Source organism: Vipera ursinii, assembly GCF_947247035.1.
Source record: "Vipera ursinii genome assembly, chromosome: 7".
NCBI classification, from domain to species: domain Eukaryota; kingdom Metazoa; phylum Chordata; class Lepidosauria; order Squamata; family Viperidae; genus Vipera; species Vipera ursinii.
Window position 1 is genome coordinate 67,811,490 of NC_139521.1, and position 21,822 is coordinate 67,833,311.

Consider the following 21,822-nt stretch of genomic DNA (forward strand, 5'->3'; position numbering starts at 1 on the left):
GGCATTTGTTAGATAAATGCCAAGACTTACATTTTAATGCTTAACAGTTTTTGACCAGTAATTTAATTTTGGTAAAGACCAATATAAAATGCGGCAAATGAAGTACCCAGATACCGAGTAATGGCTCAATTTCCATCCCATCTTTATTGGAGCGAATGTTATCTAAAGAGAATGGAATTTCAATTTTCACAACACACAAACATTCTCAAAGTTACACGGCAACCAAAATTTTAATATAAAACTTAAAACATCTTCCTCTTTTTAAATTACAGCTTAAAAGAACGTTCAGTCTGTGCCACTATCAAGGCTCTTAACAGCAACAAGCAGAACCCAAAGCCAGAAGTTCAATTTCCTAGGTTTATTTCACATTTTTAGAAAAAAAACAAAAAACCAGAAACAAAGAACCATCCAAAGAGTGGGGGGAGGTGTGTGTGATGAAAGTCTATTGAGCCATTTGAGCTTCCATTGCCTGTGCTGTCCATTCTGGAGCCGTCTGACTGATCTTCTCCAAAAGGTTGTTAACCTGGAAGCAAAGCGATTGGATCTGTTTGTCCCACGTGGGTAAGGCTTCACGAGCTAAAAAACAAGGAAACAAACAACATAAAATCAGAAATTTTCGTTTTGGCTAGCTTTTGTTCTGATAAAACGTAGTTTATTACACATGACGAGCATTAGCAAACCTTCTGGATCTTTTGGAACATGAAATCTACGGCACTTCCAGTGTATATAGACTGCCACCTGAAGGTTAAAGGAAGAATCACCGACGGGTGCTATAGCACAGAAACCCCCAATATAAATATTCAGCCGCAAGTCCTGCTTCTAAGGCAGGGGTGTCAAACTGCCGGCCCGCAAGCCAGACGTGTCACGAGGAAACCGCAACCATCCCACTGCCAGCAATGGGGGGAAAGTTCCAATACGTCGCGCGACGTCGCGGGTTTGACATGTCTGTTCTAAGGGATGAAACAGCACAGCCTAACCAGATCAGCTGTTTATCGCAACAAGGGTGGTGGTATGGACTAGTCATAAAAAGCGGTGTTTTAAAATAATCATTTATGTAAGATTCTTTCATCGTATCCTGAATAACCATCCAGTAATTTGGGTGAATTATGCTTCCGTGGGGGCCACTGAAAATTATTACATTCACACTTCGCTGGAGACTCAAGAAGACAAAACTTCTAATGCTCTTTGAGTATTCCTACTACTTTATTCCCTCCTGAAGTTGTTGTAACTGACACTCTTCAGGGAAGCCTACTTCTATCTTCAGATTAATTCTTGATACGGTGTCATTAGTAGAACCACAATCATGTAGCTAGTTGACATGGCATCTCCAAAGTGGTCTGTCATTTGAATAGTATTACAGAAAGAAGTCTCTACAGCAGAGGTTCCCCCGACTTTTTGGGCACCATGGACCAGTTCCATGGAGAGACGTTTTTCCACGGACGGGAGGGGGCCTGGTTTTGTGTGCTGCCTGCATCCCATGGATGGGGCTTTGCTTGTTTGTGCAGACCAGTTGCTGGCATGCTGTGGCCCAGTGCCAGTCCACGGACCGGGGGTTGGGGACCCCTGCCCTATAGCACAGGAAACTTTATTTTCTACATTGTGGCTTTAAATTAGTGGTCCCTTTTCTCTGCCAGAGACAATGGCACTAGGATTCAGCAAAGAGTTAATGTTTCTTGTCACTAAGCAATAACTATGGGAACATAGAGCACAGTTCAGCAGATGTTAGCTAGGTGAATAGGATTGTGACCACAGTATCTGAAAAACACCTTTTGCCATACATTCCTACTTATGGCATGACATACTGTAATCAACGAGACACTCTGCCTTGGGTGTCCCAGCACATGGCAGAGGGTTGGTCGAGAAAAGATCTGTATTAAGGCAATTATTTAGGAAACAGGCTTTTTCAAGCTTTATTTCCAAAAGAACTTTCACCGGACAAGTTTGTCTCTGCGCCAAGTTATAGCCTTACATAAAATGATGTATAGATGCTTAATGACATAGTCCTCACTTAATAACTGGTTGCTTAGAGACTGTTTGGAGTTATGATGGATCCCCAAAAGGTACTTATGACCCAGATTCCAAGTTCTGACAGTGGCCCCCTCCCCCCCGAAAATCCTGCGGTCTTCTGACTACATTTTCACACTTGGTCCACATTTACACTCCGTTTGCAGTATCCCATGGTCATGTGAATGCAATTTATGACTTCTTTTGCTGGAAACAGGCATTTACTTTCGGTTTCCAACAAAAAAAAGTCCCGTTGCAAATAGTAGGCCTGCCTAACCATCGAGGAATTTGCTTAACAACTGCTGCAAACAAAAGGTCAGAAAATCGGATCAGTCACATGATGACCTGCTTAACAACCAGCATGACTTAGGACTGCAATTCTGGGTTCAGTTAGTCATATGTTGAGGACTACCTGTATCTTAATCACAAAAGTTTAGCAAGCTGGTAAACAATATTGACTCCTTTTGTTTGGTCTGGCACAGAGATTGTTATGTCCCCGCTGTTCCTCCACAAACAACACGGAAATGCACTGAATCATGCGCTTCCCATTTTGGCCACTTGCTCCACTGAAAGCAGAAAAGCTTCTAAGCACACAGGCTGATGGAGCAGAAATGGTTAGCCAATCCTGTCCGGTGGCTCATTTATTCAGCTGGAGGAAACTGTTCTGTACCAGCCTGCTACCGGCCCTGCAGAAAAGGCAGGGACAACCCCTTTTACAAGAAGGCAAGAGGCTGGAATTAAGCCTGCCAAATTTATTAACATAAAAACACAGAGCAAAGAGAGCAAACACGAACCATGAAAGAGGAGCTTTTCAAGCGGTTGCCTTCAGCAAACCAGCCCTCCCACGCATTCCCCTTTTATACAGTTCAGGGCATGGCTTCTCTCTGCCTCCTTCCGAGGTGCCCCTTTGCCTTCCTCTGTTTACTCCTGATTGACTGCCTCCTGCATTGGGCGTCCTTGAACAGGGCCAGCTGTGGGTCATCTTCATCCACGCTGTCAGGCTCACACAGCTGGGTCTCCGTCGTGACCAGGTGGGAGGGGCCTGGCTGAGGGCTTTGTGGAGCCTCAATATTATTCTCAGCAAGCTCTTCAACACCCCCCCTCCTCCTCTGAGTCGTCCGACCCAACTGCCGAACCCACAGGCTGACCCTGAATCACAACAGAAACTTAGCTGGTTGCATTAAACCAGGGGTCTTCAAACGTGGCCCTCTTACGACTTGTGGACTTCAACTCCTAGAATTCCTCAGCCAGGCACACTGGCTGAAGAATTCTGGGAGTTGAAGTCCACAAGTCGTAAAAGGGCCACGTTTGAAGACCCCGGCACTAAAAAGTCACCTGTAGCAAAACTTACTTTCAAAGTGAACTATTCCATCTATTTGATCGATAAAGCCATTCATACGTCCCTCGGTTATCATCTGGGAGGCTATCTTTTCTGCCTGAAAAACAAAACCAAGTGGCCTATCAGTTTCACTTGACCAAAACAAGGCAGTCCTGACATGGTTTTCAGGACACATATATGAAGGCATCCAATTTACTTTTTCATCCTTCCAAAGGATTGGCACTGCAGGGAAGGGGAAGTGGCAGGAGGCAGCTCTGTTTCTCAACCACAGCAACTTTAAGATCTGAGGACTTCAATTCCCAGAATTCCCTAGCCAGTACCTTTAAGCTGCTGAGGTTCTGAATGCTGGTCTTCACCACCTTGAGCTCCTGAATGAAAGGTGGAATAAAGACCCGAAGAAATCAGCAAACAATCCCAAGCACGTCCCGAGATTAATCTCAGGACTTCTGAGTGGGTCTGTGTGAGTCTTACATTACAATGCAGTTTACAGGTTAGAAGAATTACGCAAGCATTTGCTGACAAGTAACAGAGCCAATGGAGGGACGCGGTGGCTCAGTGGGTTAGGACACTGAGCTTGTCGATCAGAAGGTCGGCAGTTTGGCGGGTCGAATCCCGAGTGCCGCGTAACAGAGTGAGCGCCTGTTACTCGTCCCAGCTTCTGCCAACCTAGCAGTTCGAAAGCACGTAAAAATGCAAGTAGAAAAATAGGGACCACTACGGTGGGAAGGTAACAGCGTTCTGTGCGCCTTTGGCGTCTAGTCATGCCGGCCACATGACCACGGAGACGTCCTTGGACAAGCGCTGGCTCTTCAGCTTTGAAACGGAGATGAGCACCAGCCCCTAGAGTTGGAAACGACTAGCATGCATGTGCGGGGGAACCTTTACCTTTACCTAACAGAGCCAATGAATAGGATTGTTAAATTCTAACATTAAAAATGGGAACAAACTAGATTGAAATACCTTTTCCGAAAAATGCATGGAATATATGGGGGGAAAAAACCCATCTCACGCATCATCCCAAATTATAGTAATATAGCAACAAGAATACGACATCATGAATCTTTTTTGTCTTTGCATCTCTTGCAGTATGTCCAAAGATCAGTTCTCCCTCAGTTTGGACAGTTCTTAAAATCAGTTCAATTCAGTGTCCTGATCTTTGCAATTTCTTATATAAAATCAACAATAATGCTATTTCCATCATCTGACTCAAAGATTCGGCATTACAATTTACAGTTTAGCAAAAGAATGAATGAATGACTAAAATATGTAGACCTTGGCTGCAGGTATTTCTAATAAAGCTCCGAGTTCTTCAAAGGTAATATTGTTATATAGTTTGCTTGCAGATAACAAATTATGTTCAATGACAGCTCTGTCCAAAATACTAGAACCTGAGGAGAAAAATATATCACTATATGTTTGGCTACAAAACGGATAAACACAATGCATAATACATACGGCATTATATATGTGTAAGTATGTGTTAATGATGATCCATAAAAGAAATAAATAGAAAGAAACATGTATATATTAGCACAATGAAATTTTCAATTAACAGTTCATTTGGGAGAGGGGGTTCCATTAAATCCAAACGTCTGTTAAATCTGAATATAGAGAATCTGCAACAATTTATGTCATTGGCATAAACGGCATCATTTGCAATGAAACTCTAAGGCAGGGGTCTTCAAACATGGCCCTTTTATGACTTGTGGACTTCAACTCCCAGATTTCCTCAGCCAGCGTGCCTGGCTGAGGAATTCTGGGAGTTGAAGTGCACAAGTCATAAAAGGGCCAAATGTGAAGACCCCTGCTCTAAGGTAATGAACAAGCCATTATGATTACAAACAATGGACATTATTTTATGCTAGACAGCTGAGCTGAAATCCTCTGCTACAGCTAGTCCTCGACTTACAGCAGTTCGTTTAGTGACCATTTGAAGTTACAAAGGCACTAAAAAAGTGACTTATGACCGCTTTTCACACTTAGGACCAATACAGGATCCTCATGGTCATGGGATCAAAATTCCAACAGTTGGCAACTGACTCATCTTTATGAGGGTTGCAGTGTTCTGGGATCATGTGATCACCTTTTGCGACCTTCTGACAAGCAAAGTCAATTGGGAAGCCAGATTCACTTAACAACAATGTTACTAACTTAACGACTGACAAATTCACTTAGCAACCACGGCGAGAAAGGATTTTAGGAAGAATTGGGGAAAGCAGGCTAAGAACTGGTTAGAAGGAGGACGAATTGAAACCAGAGTCAGAAATCAGCCACAAACAGTTCCTCTTGGACCTATTTCAACTACAGCTCTAGCATTCAAGAGAAATAAATCCAGTGAAAGGCACGGAACATTCTGAGCCAGCATTACAGAAGACTCCGTAATCCTTCCAAAGCATGCCAACCAATCATTCCTGTCCCTAGAACTTTCTATTCTACATAACAGACCAGTCAGTCACATAGTTCCATCCTTTATTTATTTATTTAGATTTATATACCGCCCTTTCCCGAAGGACTCAGGGCGGTTTACAGGGCATTTGCCCCGTCTATTCCATTTTTCATATAAGTAAGCAGGTCTTCCCAGTTGCAATGTATGGCTGTGAAAGTTGGACCATAAGAAAGGCTGAGCGCCAAAGAATTGAGGCCTTTGAACTGTGGTGCTGGAGAAGACTCCTGCGAGTCCCTTGGACTGCAAGGCGATCAAACCGGTCAGTCCTAGAGGAGATCAACCCTGACTGCTCTTTAGAAGGCCAGATCCTGAAGCTGAAACTCAAATCCTTTGGCCACCTAATGAGAAGGAAGGAATCACTGGAGAAGAGCCTAATGCTGGGAAAGGTTGAGGGCAAGAGAAGAAGGGGACGACAGAGAATGAGGTGGCTGGATGGAGTCACTGAAGCAGTAGGCGTGAGCTTAAATGCACTCCAGAAGATAGTAGAGGACAGGAAGGCCTAGAGGAACATTGCCCATGGGGTTGTGATGGGTCGGACACAACTTTGCAACTAACAACAACAAAGCAGGAGAACAAAAATACAGATTTTTTTTCCTCTCCAGATACAGATCCTGCAGTTTGGTGGCCTTCATCACCCTGCGGCTTTGTGATATAGGACCGAATCCCGGTTTGTGTCGGAAAACCAGTTGGGGATTCATCTGAATCTAACACGTGTCCCCAATACATCAATGTATAGCATTGCCCAAGTACTGAAGTGAAGAAATGAAAAGAAAAATGTTTTGTGTGCATCCTATTCAATGTTTCAGATACGATGCACCACACTAGGCAAAGATAAAAGTACCATCAGCTGTTGTTGCTTTCTGATGAGGCATGAGCATGGCAGCAAACTCTTGCAACTGGTTTCCCCTTATAATCCGGTCAAGGTACATTTTCTCCAATATCCCGTAGGCTGCAAGCTGCTGGCATCTTTCGTCCTTGAAGAGGGTGGCTAACATTCGGGAGCGCTGCTGTCCTGAAACACAGCAAGAATACAGTGAACTACTCCAGCCCAGATCCAGCATGTAAAAATTTGCAACAGATTTTTTTTCCCCCCACTTGATTTGTTTGCCGATGCCGAATTTCAACCTGTTTGTCCAACTTGATTTCGTGGTTAAGAAAAGATGCCATCGGGTCGAGGTTGACTTCTGTTGATTAGCTGGGCACAATTACGGGTAGTCCTTGTTTAGTGACAGCCTCAAGACAGTAGCTGCTCACAGCTACAAAAGTGATGAACTTCGCGACCGATGCCTTCCTTTACCACCTTCGCAGTGTCTGTCATTCATGTATTCCCCATTGCAATCACTTTTTTATTTTTATCCCCCCCCTTTATTATTTTTATAAATAACTTGTGAAGACAACATAGTGGAAATATTTATTTATTTATTTTAATTCCATTTATATCCCGCCCTTCTCCGAATATGTGCTATTAATCATGGTTTTGCTGCTTCAATCGATTTATTACAGTCAAGACCCAAATAAAAAACAAAATACAAATATTACAAGTCCAATTACACTAAGTAAAACAGTCATAAAAACATCCAGCAGTGATTTACTAGCAGACCAATATTTTATACTTTCCTAATTAATCCACAACTTGTGTCCCTAATCTAACAGTCGCCACCAAAAGAAGTTGGCTGTAGCAACAGGCTGAAGAACAGCTTCTATCCATGGGTTGTCAAGCTCCTGAACGGGAAATAACTCTACGTATGATTGACTTGCAAGGCTGGTGTGTTGTGCAATTAGCTCACATGGTGTAAAGGTGGGTTTGTTGTCATTGTGAGTTGTGGGGGGGGGGCATGAAGGGAGGCTCAGCCAATCTCACTGTATACATGTTGTACTTTGATAATAAAGGTTCATTCATTCAAGAGTCACCGTGGAATTTCTGTCCGGCAACATACTTTTAACACATTCCAAATAAGATCAGCGTGGTAGTTTTTTTATATGGGTCAGGCCAAGTCCCAGAAAACCACAATATAGAAATGATCAATTAGAATATGCTACACCAATTTTGCTTCTTTGTCACAGCAATGGAAATTTTTTATAGAAGGATCCTCGAATCTTCCATTCAGCGAGTGTGAGGGGGAAACATTTAATTTGGTCTTGGTAAAAGAAACCTGGTGTTTGCTATAAATAAATTGCTTTTATTACAGACTTATGGGAAGCCTTCCGTATGGTGTAATTACATTGAACATACCCAGTGAATAATGAACAAACTAATTTAGCTTTAGCTATTAACTTCGGTAGAGAATTATCCCATACTCTCGTTTAGTGAAAAGTAAAATACAATACATCCTTTGAAACAGACTAGCAATAGACTGGATTAGTAATATAATTAAGCAACTGCTAAAACTGTAATTTGAGAGTTGAAGTAGTAACTTATTTGCTCCTTTAAAAATACAGATTTTAAATAATTTCATTGCAAACAGCAGGCTTTAGTTTCAAGAGGGCAGTTTCTGGTTTCAGGAAAGACTATGGCATCTGAACACAACTTGGGACATTCATAACAAGCTTTTAGAAATATTTTGTTTAAACAAATGCATCCATGAGTCACAAATTAAACCCCCGTAACAGAAACCTACCGAAATCAACAAGTTGTACTTTAAATTTCAAGACTCATTTCTGCCCTAGTGCTAGGAAAGCGGGTTTTTACATGCAAATCCCCTCAAAGTACCATTATATCCTGTTATGTTAATGTGATGTAATATGACAGGTAGTCCTTAACTTGCAACAGTACATTTAGTAACTGTCCAGTTACAATGACATGGAGAAAAGTGACTTACGACCATTTTTCACACTTACGACCTTTGCACCATCCCCACGATCATGTGATCAAAATTCAGATGCTTGCCAACTGGTTCATGTTTATGACCGGTTGCTGTGTCCCAAGGTCACGTGATCACCTTTTGCGACCTTCTGACCAGCAAAGTCGGGGGGGGGGGCACACACGACGAGATCCACTTAAACAACAGGGTTACTAACTTATCAACTGCAGCGACTCACTTAACAACTGAGGCAAGAAAGGCCGTGAGCTGGAGCAAAACTCACTTAACAACTGTGTCACTTAACAACAGAAATTTTGGGCTCAGCTTTGGCCGTAAGTTGAGGACTACCTATACATTCCAAAGATCGGCATAAAACAGAGTTAAATCTTCACCTATTGTTTTACCTGCTGAGGCTAAGATAGTGCAATGCAAGGCGTGCTTCAGGGCTTCGAGCCGTTCACTTTCGTGGACTATGCTTTTATAAGAAAGCTCGTTGTATCTTTGGGCGGCTTCAATGAATTTCCTTCTGTAGTCAAGAACACGAGCATAGCATACCTGGAACAAGGAACAATGTGTAACTAGAGATCGTTTTTGCTGCCAAAACAGTCTTTCTAATGTTGCGGAATAGCGTCTCACATGGCAGTCAAATCCACTGGTGCTATTTTCAAAACAAAAATTAAATCAAACAGCTATGATTGCTTGGACTTCATTTGTTCTGTTCGGTTTGGATATTACGAAATATGTCTCTCTGAGGAGGCCACAGCTACATCAGTTCAGAGCAGCATTAAAAAAAAAAGACTGTGGAAATAATATCTGTCAGCAGGGCATTTTGTGAAACCTTTGTCTCTGCATATCAGCTCTATCACCAATTATTATTATTATATTATTATTCTTACTGCTGCTGAGTGAAGGAACATGGATCACTGGACAATTTTAAACCTAGAGGATATTTGTCAATATCCTATTGATACAGCACATGCTCTTATTATATCTACCAGTTAAAAAGTATTTTGTTTAATACAACAGACCACCCTGAGGGCGTATTACACAAGAATAAGTCATAACTAAGCATGCAAGGAGCCTTAAAAGATTAATTAGTTGTGTTACAATCTAGCATTACGTTAGCTACAAAACAAAACCTATTGTAAATATTTACCTTATAATGAATTTGTAACTGCTCATTGGTTGATTCATTCTGAAGAAGAGATGCTCTGTTTATATAAGCCTCGGCCTGAACAGGATCATCATCTTCCAGATAAAGTCGGGCAATTTTCAGATACGTTTCCAATTTATAATCCACATTGTACTGCCTTGAATAGTGAGGGAGAAGACGCAGTTTCAGTCCCATATTTGAACAGTATCACACATTTTTGCAAGCACACTTGAACAGTCTGCAAGATTTCGCAATAAAGCCAGAACTGTACAAATAAAAAAATTGGAGATGGTTGTGTTCAACAATAGACGGCAATTTCACATTCTATCATCACTCAATAGCGGGAACTTTTCAGAGAAGAATGAATAGCGAGGGGTAAAAAAGAAGCTGTTCTTCCAGATCAATGCAATATGCTTAGTCAGAGCCGTTCACAGTCCGTGCTTTTTTCCCCCCCACCATCTGAGAAATATCTATTCAATTAAAAAAAAAGACTGGATTTAATATGCTAATGACAACTTTGTAAAGGAAATGTGAGCCTTGGTGGAGCAGTGGGCTAATGCCTCCTTAAGTAACACCAGCTGCCTGCAATTATTGCAGGTTCGCGTCCCACCAGGCTCAAGGTTGACTCAGCCTTCCATCCTTCCGAGGTAGGTAAAATGAGGACCCAGATAGTTGGGGGCAATAAGCTGACTTTGTAATAATGCCGCTTTGGGGTGGGGTGGGGTGAAAGCCCTAATAAGCAGGCATATACATAGAATGAAGGCTATTGCTAAGCACATTTGATTTGTGCTTAGATTGTAAGCTGCCCTGAGTCTTCGGAGAAGGGCGGGATATAAATGGGATTAAAATAAAATAAAATAAAATAAAAAATGATATTCAAATTATTTTCCATCCAGCCTATCTAAATCTCATTAACTCCCTTTTCAAGACCCTGTAATCCCTTAATTCAGGGTAGAGTTAGGGTGACTAGTTGGAGCTGAGCGTTTATTGGCTGGATCTAAATCACATTCAACCAACTAAATGGCCACAAAGCTTAAACAAAAATCAAGTGTACCAACTACAACAATAAAGCAAAGCACAAAGCCTTCAGAATGTTGTTTCTAACAAGAAGCAAGATGCAGGCTACAAGTTTCAAGAGACAGACCCATAGCTTCAATTAGAGTAGCTTAAGGAAGCAGGGTATTAAAATGCAGCTGGCACAACATTGCATCCTTTTATAATCAGGAATGCAACCCTATCCTATCGCTAAATGGCTCAGTCTGAAGTATTACCTAAAGTAAAAATATCCTCAAGTTAGCTCCTGGCTAGCTTTTTCAGGGAGGCATACACATGCAGTTTGCCTTTTGGGGGGATATTTTCGAGGTCTGGATCCATTTTACTGGGTAAGTATTCACTAGATGTCCTTCCAGATAAGTACTGCAGTAATTAGACCAAACTTACTTCAGCTTCCAAAGATCAGTCACGTGCTGCCACTTTCTGAGATAAGCATTTTAACATAAAAACTTGACGAGAACACAAAGGATCCCAACAAGGATAAGACTTTTAGAAGCTTGCTGAAGAGAGCTCTATGTTTCTGCTTCAAACATAATCGTTGAAAATGATTAGGTTTCTATACCAGGGGTAGACAACCTTGGCTCTTTTATGACTCGTGGACTTCAACTCCCAGAATTCCTGAGCCAGCCATGCTGAGGGGAAAGGGAGAGGTTTCCAAGGTGAGCCACGCTGGCTCAGGAATTCTGGGAGTTGAAGTCCACAAGTCATAAAAGAGCCAAGGTTGCCTACCCCTGTTCTATGCTATATTATGTGAGAGAGAGAGAGAGCAATAACTACACAAACACCTTAGGCTGAAAAAAGGGCAAAGAACATACCAATTTCTGTCTTAAAGAAAAAGGGATAACTGTTCTATTTACTTTTGTCCTGTTTCAAGAGGTATTCCCACCAGCACTTGTGCTGCATTCCGCCAGTCCTCTTCTTTCTCATAAATGGATGCCAGGTGTTGTCTTATAGAAGCAACCTGCATGGAGAAGGGAGGGAGAGTGAAGGCACAGAATAAACTATAACCCACTTACCTCATCTGAAAGATGGTCATTTTCCAGTGGCCTCTGTGCTTCTGTTTCTATTTTTCCCCAACCAACAGACTTTGATAGGATCCTCGTTGACAAAACAAATGTATGGAGGAAACATTTGCAGAACAGGCATTTTCTCCCAATCTCTGAAAATGAACCTGTTAACTAGAATTCAATGTATTTCAGGATGGATGGCCTTGGTAACAATATCTAGGTCAGGGGTAGGCAACCTTGGCCCTTTTATGACTCCTGGACTTCAACTGCCGGCATCCAAGCTCCCTTCGTCCAGTGCGCTCCCACAGGGAGGGTCTTCTCAGGGGGCCGCCGGTAAAAGATTGCCGGCGGATAACACCCAGGGGGAGGGCCTTCTCAGTGGGTGCGCCTGCCCAGTGGAGCTTAGGACTGCCCCCAACCTCCGTTCATTCCGCCAGGACCTGAAGACCTGGCTCTTCGAGCTCTCTGGCCCAGGCTGAGAATTTTAATTTTAATTTTAACCGGGGTTTTTATTTGTTCAGGGATTGATATAATTTTTTAAATTGTTTTTAACTTTTGTATTTTTCGTTTTAATCACCCTGTAAACTGCCCTGAGTCCTTCGGGAAAGGGCGGTATATAAATATAATAAAATAAATAAATAAATAAATAAACTCCCAGAATTCCTGAGCCAGCCATGCTGGGAGTTGAAGTCCGCGAGTCATAAAAGGCCAAGGTTGCCTACCCCTGACCTAGGTAATCAGATAAATGACAACTCTTATTTACACAGGAGTGATTTGTCACTGATCTACAAAATGAAATTCATCAACCAGGTGAATCCCAAGAGAGTTTTGCTATGGTTCTTTTTTTTAATGAATGAATGAGTGAATGAATGAAAATTTATTGCCATCAAAGAACCAAATAACAAGCATAATGACATAGAAAGAAAACAACATACATTTTGTCATTACGTGGGAAGCAAGTAATTCAATACGTATTTTCTTCCCTCAATTCTTTTAAAAACATTTATAAAGGTTTCTTCTTGCATCAAACCAAAGTGTGAACAATTTAAAAGAAAAAAAAATTGTAATACAAAAATGCCTAGCTAGCAGCAAAAGCATGTTGAGGTACATAGCCATGTTTCTCTGGTTATAGTCTAGTTTCAAAGCTGAAACAAACAAGTGGTTAATGAAGTGACTAGTGCAGGGGTAGGCAACTTTGGCTCTTTTATGACTCGTGGACTTCAACTCCCAGAATTCCTGAGCCAGCATGGCTCAGCTTGGAAACCTCTTCCTTTCCCCTCAGCATGGCTGGCTCTGGAATTCTGGGAGTTGAAGTCCACGAGTCATAAAAGAGCCAAGGTTGCCCACCCCTGGCCACTAGTGAAATGCTTCCAATGCAGATATATGCTGAATAATAGTCGAATGTAACAGAAACCCAAATGCTACTGGGGGGGAGGGGGGAAAGGGACTTTTAATTCTTCAGCTACAGTTCTCTCTGCACATAGCACATCCCTCCTTGTGACAACTGCTTCAAAAATCTGTTGAAGATTCAACAATAATCTAAAGCACATTTTAAGGCTGTGCCATAAGTTACAAACTGCTCCCTCCTGTTGGAAGATTGTCAGTAAGTATGGATCTGGGGGTGGGGTGGGGGTGTTGTCCCTGACGTCTTGTCTTACCTGCTCCTCAAATGAAATTACACGAGGTTGGATCTTTTCCAATGTGAAGTGGTAGATTTCTTTGGCTGTACTATCAGGAAGATTTGGAAGATGCGTGCAAAAATCGGTCAGCAACTGGCGTGAAATTACTAAACTGACATTTTCGTTTACCACTGATACAAAAGACACACAAGAGAAAGAATTTCATTTTTGTGTTTTCATTTTAAACAGTACTCTCTGTTAATCACTCATTTTCTTAGTAAGCACTGAACAATTAAATCAGCCGACAGTTTCCAGGGCAAAGTTTCCAGCCTCTGAACCATCTAATGATTGTACGGGACATAAAATTTCTGCACCAGCACACACCAGAGTTCCTATTCCATAGTTTGGCTTTGCTAATAGGCTACTACAATGTCAAATTACATAATCCAGAAGCAGGCAGATAAGAACTTGCTCAATCTGCGACCACAACACAAGCGATTCAGAGCAATAATGAGGTTCAGGTGTTCAAATATTTATGCTAGCAAAGCTATTTTGCAAAGTGATTCCCTTGGACTATGAGAAATATCCAGAAATTTCATTACAGTGTTTCCTACAGTATTTCTAACCTGCCTTGCTTTCTTAAAATTTATTTTTTAACAGTCTGCTCCTAAGTACTTTCCTTGAACAAGAACTTCCAATCTCGTGTCCACAAAAATAACTACTTTTCATAGTTACAAAATATGGCCCAATTACATAGAAATTCTTACCATAAAAAAAAACAATTAAAATATCATTTCTTTTAGCCACCAGAAAGTATTACATGCACAGGAACAAGAAAGTGAAATTACTTGTAAAGAATTCAGATTATTAAAATTTGACTCTTTATAAACCAATAAAAAGGTGCCAGAGCAACTCAGAAAATCAGTTTTTCCACTCATCACAGGTTGTGATCCCAAGCATTCTCAACAGGAATAATTCCTAGGGGGCTTTACTAAAAATATTCAACAAAGAACGTCAGGGTTTATTAAGAACAATGAAATCTCCAAAATTTAGTTATAAATATAAAGCCAGAGATTTTAGTTCAGCTCTCCACTTTGTGTACAGTAAAACTGTTCCCATTAAATGGTCAGTTCTTCTATTATGTCTGTTTTTGTAATATTCCAAAGGCTATGCAAACAAATAGGATGATAAAAAGATGCAAGTCAAGAAATAAATCGCTTCAATTCTATCAAAATGCCCCAGTGTGCATAATTCAATTAATTAATAAAGCAAAACTCTATAAACATCTGGTTAAATATATAACTGTGATACTACTCAATATGCTTTTCCTGATTGCAGTTCAGTATGTACAACATTGTCATGCAACACCAACTGCAGTTTAATAAACTCACTTGCTTCTACAAAAGCTTTTAAAGCTTCCAGTTGTTCCACGCCTGACAGCTGAATGGCTTTCTCCAGTATCTGTCGATACCTGCCAGAAAGTTGTAAAAATAAATGGCAGTTAACTCTACATCCTAAATAGGAACTTTCTATTTCATTTCTTCCATTTTTTAGATAATACTATATAAATAAGCTTGAATACTTTTTCTTAACCTATAAAAGTTATCCTATTCTCCTTTACTTCGGTTCCTTATTTCCTGGAACGTTGTTTATGATGGCAGCAAATCTAAAATTTGGATGACCGTTTTGTTTTCAGAGTAGAGAGGCTAACATTTTTGGTTTTTGAGGAAGGCTGTTGGATATAACCTTATACTTGCCATACTTCTGCAACTTCCACCCAAGTACAGATGCCCTCAACTGCTAACACATTCATGTCTTTTTTTAGCTGAAATATAGAAATGATTTCCTACTGCTGTCTTCCTACATTAGAATTCCCCAATGGGATTTCATGCCAGTCTTGTTGCTTAGTCACTAGGCTGTGTATGACTCTTTGTAACCCCATGGAACGCAGCACACCAGGCCTCCGCTGTCTCCTAGTTTGCCAAATTCATTGAATCGATAACGCTATCTAACCATCACATCCTCTGCCGTCCCCTTCTCCTTTTGCCTTCCATCTTTCCCAACATCAGGTCTTCTCCAATGAGTCCTCTCTTCTCACTTGGTGGCCAAAGTATTTGAGCTTCAACTTCAGTATCTGTCTTTCCAAAGGACAGTCAGAGTTGATTTCCTGTAGGATCGACTGATCTGTTTTCCTTGCTGTCCAAGGGACTCTGAAGGAGTTTCTCTGTTCCAAAGGACAGTCAGAGTTGATTTCCTGTAGGATCGACTGATCTGTTTTCCTTGCTGTCCAAGGGACTCTGAAGGAGTTTCTCTGGCACCACAAATTCGAAAGCATCCATTCTTTGGCGCTCAGCCTTCCTTATGAGCAAACTCCCACAGCTGTACATTACTACTGAGAAAAGCCATAGCTTTGACTATACATGCCAGTATTAGCCAGATCCAATCGTCCTTAAATGATGAGCTGAGGTGTTCAAGAGGTCAGATAGGTTCTGCCAGACCTCATTAGCCCTAAAGAACTGCCTTGATTTGGTTTGCCAGTTTTCAAATTCTTTTACATGTTTGCACTGTCTGTTAAGAGGAGTTGTGGAGAACTGAGAATATGGAACAATTTTTGTATCATTTTGGTTAGCTCTGCTAGTAGTATTCAGACAGCCATTTGTCTGAAATGGTATACCCGTATATACTTGAGTATAAGCCGACTCGAGTATAAGCCGAGACCCCCAATTTCACCCCAAAAAACTGGGAAAAGTTATTGACTCGAGTATAAGCCGATCCGCCGTTCTGCAAGCCTCCGCCGCCGGCGGAGGCTGGATCCGCGCTCTGCAAGCCTCTGCCGCCAGCAGAGGCTCGATCCGCCATTTTGCAAGCCTGAATACACATTCGGGGCCTGCGCGTTCCCCGGGCAAATCGCGGCGCCCAGCAAGCGAGGAAACACGCCCGCTCCAGTCGGGGCGATACCCTTCCCTCAGGAGACGCGAAGCAAGTGACCGCCCGGAGCTTACCGAGGACTTGTGCGCGGCCGAGGCTTCGGTGCTTCCAGGATCGCGCGCACCTCTCCCAAGCCGCCGCCGTCCGGAGACCTGCCGAAGTTTGGGGAGGTTTGGGGAGGTGCGCGCGCACCTCCCCAAACCTCCCCAAACGTCGGCAGGTCTCCGGACCTCCGCGCCCTGCCTGCCTGCTTCTTTCTGCTGCCTGGCTGCCCTACGATGTAACCCGCTTCATGATCGAGTGCGACGCCTGCAAGGACTGGTTTCACGGCAGGAAGGGGATCTCTGCCCTAGAGCGGGAGGGGGGAGGGAAAGGGCGGAGAGGAAAGGCCCGATCGCTTTGTGTTACCTGCCGTGAAACCAGTCCTTGCAGGTGTCGCACTCGATCATGAAGCGGGTTACATCGTAGGGCAGCCAGGCAGCGGAAAGAAGCAGGCAGGCAGGGCGCGGAGGTCTGGAGACCTGCCGACGTTTGGGGAGGTTTGGGGAGGTGCGCGCGCACCTCCCCAAACCTCCCCAAACTTCGGCAGGTCTCCGGACGGCGGCGGCTTGGGAGAGGTGCGTGCGATCCCGGAAGCACCAAAGCCTCGGCCGCGCACAAGTCCTCGGTAAGTTTTTTTGTTGACTGGAGTATAAGCCGAAGTGGAATTTTTCAGCCCAAAAAGTGGGCTGAAAAATTCGGCTTATACTCAAGTATATACGGTAGATTTCCTGCCTGAGCAGGGGGTTGGACCAGATGACCACCAAGATATAGAATATTTTAGTTATGTTAAGCTTATAAGTAGCTATTAATATGTGTATTAAGTTAGAACAGAAATAGGTCATAGTATAGAGGTCATTGTATATAGGTCATTGTATAGAGACATAAAGTGGAACTAAAGTGGAATAAATGCTAAGTCAGCAGTGTGTGAGAGAGACTGAATTGATTCCTACCCCTACATAACTTCTTAGACATGCTTTAATTTCTTCTGAAAGTTTCTGAAAATTCTTGTGACACACACGAGATTACAGGAAAAATTTTTATTGAGAGCAGTTTTCCATTCTACAGATATTTTCAGTCCAAAGAGAAACGTAAACATCTAAATACTTCATGTACTTTTCCTTCTGTAATGGGGGGAAGGGGGAAGTCTTCAACTATTGCAGCAATAGGCAGTCAATTCCTAGAACCTGCGCCAGTTCAGTCAAGTTCATGTTATCTCTTTCCCATTTTCTTAGAAATCACCTGTCTTGTGAACATTTTCTTCTTTAGCAAAGTAGTCTTTAGCATTTAACTTCTCCAGTGGATTTGGGGGTAGAGGATTAGGAAAACTGAGTCAAACAGCAGACACAGTACTGTACTTTGAAACCTGGTGCTTTTGTATATATGTTGGTGCATACAAAGGAGGAGAACTTCAGTGGAATAATCATGAGTACCTCTTTCCTTTTTTGACCCTCCCTTCAAGATACTGAGGTACATACAATATTGTTAATCTCAATTCTGACAGCCCTTGGATGAAATATTCTGACTGTTGGCAAATATTCTGCTGTCTACATATGGAGCTGACTGCAGTGGCAGTCAACGGTACCTGCCAGTATGGAATCCCATTTTCAAATAAGGTCAAGTCTTATCTGAGCCAAACTCAACTCTGGTAACTTAATGTCCATGGTGTTTTCTTGGCCACAATAATGAAATAATTGCCATTGCTGTATTGCAGGATTTTTTTTTAAAAAAAAAAACATTTTCCAGTCTAGCTTACACATTGGCTCTTTTATGGCAGTCTTCTATCCTAGTCAACAAAAGTGCGTATAGTCAAGGCTATGGTCTTCCCAGTTGCAATGTATGGCAGTGAAAGTTGGACCATAAAAAAGGCTGAGAGCCAAAGAATTGAGGCCTTTGAACTGTGGTGCTGGAGAAGACTCCTGCAAGTCCCTTGGACTGCAAGGCGATCAAACCGGTCAGTCCTAGAGGAGATCAACCCGGACTGCTCTTTAGAAGGCCAGATCCTGAAGCTAAAACTCAAATACTTTGGCCACCTAATGAGAAGGAAGGACTCACTGGAGAAGAGCCTAATGCTGGGAAAGACTGAGGGCAAAAGAAGAAGCGGACGGATGGAGTCACTGAAGCAGTAGGCTTGAGCTTAAATGGACTCCAGAAGATGGTAGAGGACAGGAAGGCCTGGAGGAACGTTGTCCATGGGGTCGCGATGGGTCGGACACGACTTTGCAACTAACAACAACAACAACTTCTATCCTATCTGTTTAGCTTTTGGGGATTAACTAGAATACACCTTTGACTCAGATCTCCCACTGTGTTCTTGAACTACAGCCTGACCAATTGTCAGATGAACATAAGGTAAAGGTAAAGGTTCCCCCGCACATGCGTGCTAGTCGTTTCCAACTCTAGGGGCTGGTGCTCATCTCCGTTTCAAAGCTGAAAAGCTAGTGCTTGTCCGAGGACGTCTCCGTGGTCATGTGGCTGGCATGACTAGACGCCAAAGGTGCACGGAACGCTGTTACCTTCCCACCTTAGTGGTCCCTATTTTTCTACTTGCATTTTTACGTGCTTTCGAACTGCTAGGTTGGCAGAAGCTGGGACGAGTAACAGGCGCTTGCTCTGCTACGCGGCACTCAGGATTCGACCCGTCAAACTGCCGACCTGATCGACAAGCTCAGCGTCCTAACCCACTGAGCCACCGCGTCCCAGATGAACATACTTTATGTTTTAAAAAGCGCCTATGTAATCACTTTAAAGCAGATTTTCACCTGTTTACTTTGAATGTACAGAAATTAAGAGAGAGCCAGCTTGGTGTAGTCAATGTGCAGGCGTAAAAATCAGAAGCTTGTGAATTGTAGGCCTGTGTTAGGTATGAAAGCCAGCTCGAGCTATGGATCAATCACTCAGCCTTACCCACCTCACAGGGTTATTGTAAGGAAAATAGAAGGCAGCAGCATTAGGTATGTTTACAGTCTTGAATCAACGCTCTCAAAATCTAATATCACAATTCCTGGATCTTTGTTAATTAGCTGTTTTATATTTATGCTCTAGTAGTTGATTGTGGTGTAGTTGATTGTACTGCTTTTTTTTTAAAATCCCATTTATATCCCTGTCTCCAACCTTCGCTTTCTTGTGAAGGTTGTTGAGAGCGTGGTGGCACGGCAGCTCCCGTTGGTCCTGGAGGAAACTGAGTATCTGGATCCGTACCAATCGGGTTTCAGGCCCGGGTACAGCACGGAGACGGCATTGGTCGCGCTGGTGAATGATCTCTGGCGGGCCCGAGATAGGGGTTATTCCTCTATCCTGGTCCTATTAGATCTCTCAGCGGCTTTTGATACCATCGACCACGGTATCTTGCTGCGTCGACTTGAGGAGTTGGGAGTGGGAGGCACCGTTCTGCAGTGGTTCTCCTCCTACCTCTCCGGCCGTTCGCAGATGGTGTTGGCAGGGGGGCAGAGGTCAACCCCTAGGCCCCTTAGTTGTGGGGTGCCTCAGGGGTCAGTACTCTCACCCCTCCTGTTCAACATCTATATGAAGCTGCTGGGAGAGATCATCCGTGGCTTCGGGGTGAGGTATCATCAATATGCTGATGATACTCAGCTTTTCATCTCCACCCCGAACCAACCCAGTGATGCCCTTGATGTGATGTCCCGTTGCCTGGAAGTGGTACAGATTTGGATGGGAAAGAACAGGCTCCGGCTCAACCCGGCCAAGACTGAGTGGCTTTACGTACCGGCATCTCGTTTAGTCCAAGAGGTTCCATCTTTGGTTATAGGAGGAGATATGTTGCCTCCCGTTGATAGAGCACGCAATCTAGGCGTCCTCCTGGATTCACGACTCAGTTTTGAAGATCATATTGGAGTCGTGGCTAGGGGGGCATTTGCCCAGATTCGCCTGGTACGCCAGTTGCACCCCTTTCTGGACCGAGATGCCCTACGCACAGTCACCCACGCACTCGTTACCTCCCGTATAGATTACTGCAATGCTCTCTACATGGGTCTGCCCTTAAAGACCACCCGGAGGCTTCAGCTGGTGCAGAGTGCGGCTGCACGGGTAGTGATGGGAGCACCCCGATACTCCCATATTACACCCCTCCTGCGTGAGCTGCATTGGTTACCGGTTGCCCTCCGGGTGAGATTTAAGGTGCTGGTACTTACCTTTAAAGCCCTACATGGCTTAGGCCCGGGATACTTGCAGGACCATCTGCTGCCGGGAACAAATTCCCATCGCCCAGTACGCTCACACAGAGAAGGCCTCCTCAGGGTACCGTCGGCTAGACAATGTCGGCTGGCGACCCCCAGGGGGAGGGCCTTCTCTGTGGGAGCGCCAGCCCTATGGAACCAGCTCCCCCCTGAGCTTCGGATGGCCCCAGATCTCCAGTCCTTTCGCCGCGGCCTCAAAACACTCCTTTTCTACCTGGCTGACCTGGACTGACAGGGATTTTAATTATGTTTTTAATTTTTTAACTCTAATTTTTAATTTATTTTAATTTTAATTTATTGTACAGAGGCCTTTAATTTTAATTTTTTATCTTAACTTCTGTATTTATTGTATGTTATTGTTGTTAGCCGCCCTGAGTCCTTCGGGAGATAGGGCAGCATATAAGTCCCAATAATAAATAAATAAATAAATAAATATCCCGCCCTTCTCCGAAGACTCAGGGCGGCTTACAATCTAAAGCACAAACCAATGTGCTTAGCAATTGCTTTACTCTGCGTTTATACTGCACTAAGCTATAAGCATATAATAAAAGTTGGTGCTGAGCTAGAAACGTGGGTTTCAGTCCTCCCTTAAGTATGGAAACTGGCTAGATGACTTTTCTCAGCCTAGCCTACCTCGCAGGGTTGTTGTTATGGGAGCATTACGTACACCACCTTGAGCTTCATAAATTCAATCATAAATACATAAAAAATAAAACACATCCGCTACGACTCGCTACCATTCTTTTCTTATTGATTATATTACGCTGGGTGTGTGTTACCCTGTATCCATAATCCGAAAAGAGGCTGAGAAAGAGTAACTGACCTGAACCTGGGGCTCCAGCTCCGAACCCCAAACTAGTCCCCCGCTCCGGTAGGCCCATCCGTGGCTTCCCTCGGTTAATAACCACACTCCGGCCTTTCCAGAAGCTCAGAATGGAGACTCGCTCCGGCTTCTTTTATCTATTCCCACCCGTTCCCGATCCGCTACCAGCCACCAGGAGGGGAAGAAAAAAAAAAAAACACGGCCGTTGGGGGCCGCTTCACTCACTTCCCCGCCAGGTCCTTGTGGGAGCCGCTGGAGCTCATGAGCTGGGTCAGCTCCTGTCTGACGGAAGCCGCCATCTTGCTCCCCCTTCGCCAGGCTCGCCCGTCCCTCCCGGCTGGGAAGGCGGCACGGGCGGGGAAGCCGCTGAGTAACCACAGAGCGGACCCGCCTAGAGCGGCTGGGCGCTGCGCC

General features: G+C 43.5%; 1 protein-coding gene across 3 annotated transcripts; it reads right to left on the minus strand.

Moving 5' to 3' along the window:
- Positions 1 to 343: 343 nt before the first annotated feature.
- Positions 344 to 21,819, minus strand: COPS4 (COP9 signalosome subunit 4). 3 transcript variants are annotated; one of them, XM_083367177.1, is made up of 11 exons: positions 21,634 to 21,819; positions 14,814 to 14,893; positions 13,462 to 13,613; positions 11,654 to 11,757; positions 9,747 to 9,900; positions 8,995 to 9,145; positions 6,631 to 6,801; positions 4,616 to 4,731; positions 3,664 to 3,711; positions 3,356 to 3,440; positions 344 to 576 (listed from the first exon to the last, which is right to left on the minus strand). In XM_083367177.1, exons 1-11 carry the CDS (start codon positions 21,705 to 21,707, stop codon positions 443 to 445), a joined length of 1,269 nt encoding a protein of 422 aa, XP_083223303.1. In that variant the 5' UTR covers positions 21,708 to 21,819; the 3' UTR covers positions 344 to 442. The 3 variants fall into 3 exon arrangements, with proteins under 3 accessions (XP_083223303.1, XP_083223305.1, XP_083223304.1); XM_083367179.1 differs by lacking the exon at positions 21,634 to 21,819 and adding an exon at positions 21,409 to 21,509; XM_083367178.1 differs by lacking the exon at positions 3,664 to 3,711.
- Positions 21,820 to 21,822: the final 3 nt, after the last annotated feature.